The following is a 4255-nucleotide window of genomic DNA, read 5'->3' on the forward strand; positions in this document are numbered from 1 at the left end:
AATGAAATAACATTCAACCATTAAAAAGAATGAGACTGGGCGGGCCACGGTGGCTCGGCAGGCAAGAATGCTTGCCTGCCATGCCAGAGGACCCGGGTTCGATCCCCGGTGCCTGCCCATGTAAAAAAAAAAAAAATAGAATCAGACTAACGTATTTATCTATATTGAGTTCTAAGGTGTCACCGTTTACCTGACTTGGGTATGTTATTTGACCTCTCTGAGCCTCAGTTTCATCATCCCCTAAATGGGGATAAAAATGGCACCTATTAGGGTCATTTTGATGGTTAAACAAACTAATGAAGGACATAGTGAACACTATATAATTGGTGTTTTAAATTATGTATTTCATTTGTTCAATAAGTATATAGTGATTACCATGTGCAAGGTACTAAGTGCTTTAGAAATACTCTTTACAAATATTAATGTGTTCATAAGTGAAAAGGCAGGCTAGCATATAGCATATGCTATACTTTATACATTATAATATATATAATAAACTGTTAACAGTCATTCTCTCTGTTAAAAACAAAATTTAAAGAAAAGAAGTGAGGAGGTCATTCCTCTACCGGGACAGTCTCCATATAGTCCACAGCAAGGTCCAGAAACTTGTATCCTAAAACTCCTCTTCTTTTAAAACCCCCTCTTAGAGAACGGTCCAGGGTTTATGCAGTGGGATCCCGACAGGGGAAAAAAATGTTGGCATTGAAATCTCTGTCCTTAAGAGTTAAATCTCTGCATCTACTGCAGGTGTGTCCATCTATCCACAGGTGTGTCTGTCTGCATGAGTTTCTCACAAAGAAGTGTGCATTTGCTAGGTGCTTAATAAGTGTTTGCTTTCATGTGAAAATGTTTCCAGGGATATGGGGAGTCAACCAGATTTTTTTGCTCTAGTTTTCCTTAACATCACAGAGTATCATACTTGGAAGTGGCGTTAAAGATCTCTTAATTCAGCCCCCTTATTTGACAGAGGAGGAGCCTAAAGCTCAGAGAGGAAAAAAGCTGTGGGAAGTTAAATGGCTTGTGCACAATCACTCCTGTGTGCAAAGTTAGTATTTAAGTAGTTGGGTCTATTTGCATCTAAACACATGCTATTTTTCATGGCCAGGAATCCTTGAGCAACATAGTCAATTCTCACCCTTTTTCTTAGATGTGAAAAGATGACCCGTCAGTCAAAAGGAACCTCTGGGGTTCCACACAAAGATCCAGCCCAGACATGGATACTTCCAACAAGTCTTCAGAGGAAGCCCTATTCATCCTATCGGGACTGACAACAAATCCCGGCCAGCGGCAGCCTCTCTTTGCACTGTTCTGGGTCTTGTATGTGGCAGGCGTCCTGGGCAACGGACTCATTGTGGCTGCCATCCGGGCCAGTCCAGCCCTTCATGTACCCGTGTACTTCTTGCTGGCCCATCTATCCTTTGCTGACCTCTGCTTCACCTCTGTCACTGTGCCTAAGATGTTGGCCAACTTGTTGGCCCAAGATCACTCTATCTCTCTGGCTGGCTGCCTGACCCAAATGTACTTCTTTTTTGCCCTGGGTGTAACTGATAGCTGTCTCCTGGCTGCCATGGCCTATGACCACTATGTGGCCATCCGGTACCCCCTCCACTATGCCACAAGGATGTCCCGGCCCATGTGCACAGCCCTGGTGGGGACTGCATGGCTGGTATCCCATGTCCACTCTCTCTTGCACATCCTGCTCATGGCCCGCTTATCGTTCTGTGCATCCCACAGGTGCCCCACTTCTTCTGTGACCATCAGCCTCTCTTAAGGCTCTCGTGCTCCAACACTCGCCACATCCAGCTACTCATCTTCACCGAGGGTGCTGCAGTGATGGTCACTCCCTTCCTGCTCATTCTCGCCTCCTGCGGGGCCATTGCAGCTGCCATGATCCGGCTGCCCTCAGCCTCTGGGAGGGTCCGGGCTGTGTCCACCTGTGGCTCCCACTTGGCCGTGGTGGGCCTCTTCTATGGTACAGTCATTGCAGTCTACTTCCGGCCCACGTCTCAATATGAGGCAGAGCGGGGCCGTGTGGCCGCCATCATGTACACCATCATTACTCCCATGCTGAACCCTGTCATCTACAGCCTCCGGAATCGTGATGTGCAGGGGGCACTCCAAGCCCTTTTCATGGGCAGAGGATCTCAGCTGGTGACTCCTAAGGCTGGACCCGATCAAGGACAGACCCTGAATCACCCACACTGTGATAATTTTATGTCACTTGGCTAGATTATGGTGTTTGGGCAAATACGGGTCTAGTTGTTGCTGTGGAGGAGTTTTGGTACACAGGGTTAGCATTCACAATCAGTTCACTTTAAGTAGAGAAGATCACCTTCCATAACTTGCACACTGGGCCACACCCAATAAATTGGAGGTCTTAATGGCAAGAACTGAGGACTCCCAGGATCAGAAAGAATTTTGCCTCAATACTATACATCCCACCACTTCCTGAGTTTCCAGCCCAAGGAGTTAAATCTTCAATGGCATTGTTCAGTATCACTCTTACCAGAATTTCAAGACTTCAAGATCACTCTTACCAGACTTTCCTGCCTCCAGCCTGCTCTACAGAATTCAAACTTGCCAGCCTAGTGCCAACAACTGTGTGAGCCGGTTCTTTATAATTTTTATGTATTTATTTTGGTTCTCTTTCTCTGGAACAGAGATACACACAGTGACAACTCATGGATTTGATCATCTCTTCTGTGTTTTTTTGTTTTAATCATAATAGCTATCATTTTCTGAGCACCTACCACGAAGCAGATCCTTACCTGATGTTATTTTATTCTCACAACAACCTTTGAAGCAGATATTAGGTTCCAGTTTTACAGACAAGGTGACTTCCCCAAGTTTAAATGATTCATAGGTGGCAAAACTTGGGTCTTTCCTGCCACATCACGTGCTCTTCTAATAGTCACTCCCAGGCACTGAGAGAGCATTTTAGGATGGAATGTGACCTGGAATTTAGGTCACATTGTTGTGTATACTCAAATAAATTAATGTTTACTTCTCAAACTGTCTGGGGCAGGAAAAAAAGTTCACATGCCAATGTATGAAGGGCTGAGCTCTCCCAAATACAGTCTGCTACGTGAGAGGCACTCTGGACATCTGAGATAAATAAATGATTGTATTTTTTTTAGAAGCAGTCCGTTTTCTTATTCTCTTTTCTTGTACTTGCTTGCTATGATGACACCTATTCAGTTATACATGGCATTCTGAGGAAGGAGCATGCCATGGACACAAAAGTTAATCAAAAAATAGCAAAGCAGAGAAGAACAGAGAAGGCATGGGAAATAGGCATTGGAGGCAGCTGGAGGAAGCATTTGATGTTACTGTATTGCCAGTACTTCACTTTTTTAATCCACAAAACACCTGGGTATTCTTATTGCCATTTTATGGTTAAGGAAACTGAGGCTCAAGGCAGGGGTCTAGTTGGTAGAGGCACCTGAACAAGACCTTATACTATTCAGGTCGCTCATGTGCATTTAACTGGGCTTCAGTAAAAGGACTTGCAAGAAGAACTCTCAGACTGGGGCAGATGCACCATCTCAGGCTACTGAGGAGAAATTTCACAGTTTGAAATGCCTTCATGATGTGCCCAGGTTTTTATTAAACAGGTTTGTGAGGCAGAAGCATTTATGTCCATGTCTTTCTCCAAGAAATGCACCCACACTCACCCTGTCCTTCCCACCCTCTGCCTCCAGAGAAGAGGGAAACTCAGCACTCCTGGAGCTGACTTAGCCACAGGCCTTTCCAATTTCCAAAAACAAGCCTGCTGGTAACTGGTTCCAGAACTACCACTGTATTAACCCACTGAGATCTAAAAGAGAGCTTAAAGGTCTTTGGTCCAGTGGCTTTCAAACTTTTTTATAAGCAGAAAAGACTTTTTTTTTCCAAGTTAAATCTTACATAGAAACCCAATTAATAAAACAGGAGGAAAAAAACCACAGCAGTACACTGTGAATGAGGTGAGGGTCAGAGGCCTTGAGTTCACCTTCTCAGCCTCCCCCAATGCTTTCTCCCTCCATCCTGTAGGTTCCCTGATCTAACTCAACTCCCTTATCTGATAAATTGGGAAAGTGAGGCCCAGAGTAGGTAAGGGACCTGCCCAAGACCACACAGAGTCAGCGGCAATATCTAGGCTTCCTTGCAGAGCCTGCCAGTGCTCCATAGCTCAGCCCCGCAGTGACACTTAGGCCATTCATACTTGGTCCCCCTTCCTCCCGTTTCATACCCATGTTATCATGCTGGAAAGCCT

General features: G+C 45.1%; 1 protein-coding gene across 1 annotated transcript; it reads left to right on the forward strand.

Moving 5' to 3' along the window:
• Nucleotides 1-1213: 1213 nt before the first annotated feature.
• On the forward strand, nt 1214-2162 carry OR1K1 (olfactory receptor family 1 subfamily K member 1). The gene is given in 3 exon segments (XM_077133366.1): nt 1214-1730; nt 1733-2128; nt 2131-2162. Coding segments are annotated over 3 exon segments (945 nt in total).
• The last annotated feature ends 2093 nt before the right edge of the window (nt 2163-4255 follow it).

The sequence above is a fragment of the Tamandua tetradactyla genome, chromosome 2 (genome assembly GCF_023851605.1).
Source record: "Tamandua tetradactyla isolate mTamTet1 chromosome 2, mTamTet1.pri, whole genome shotgun sequence".
Taxonomy (NCBI): domain Eukaryota; kingdom Metazoa; phylum Chordata; class Mammalia; order Pilosa; family Myrmecophagidae; genus Tamandua; species Tamandua tetradactyla.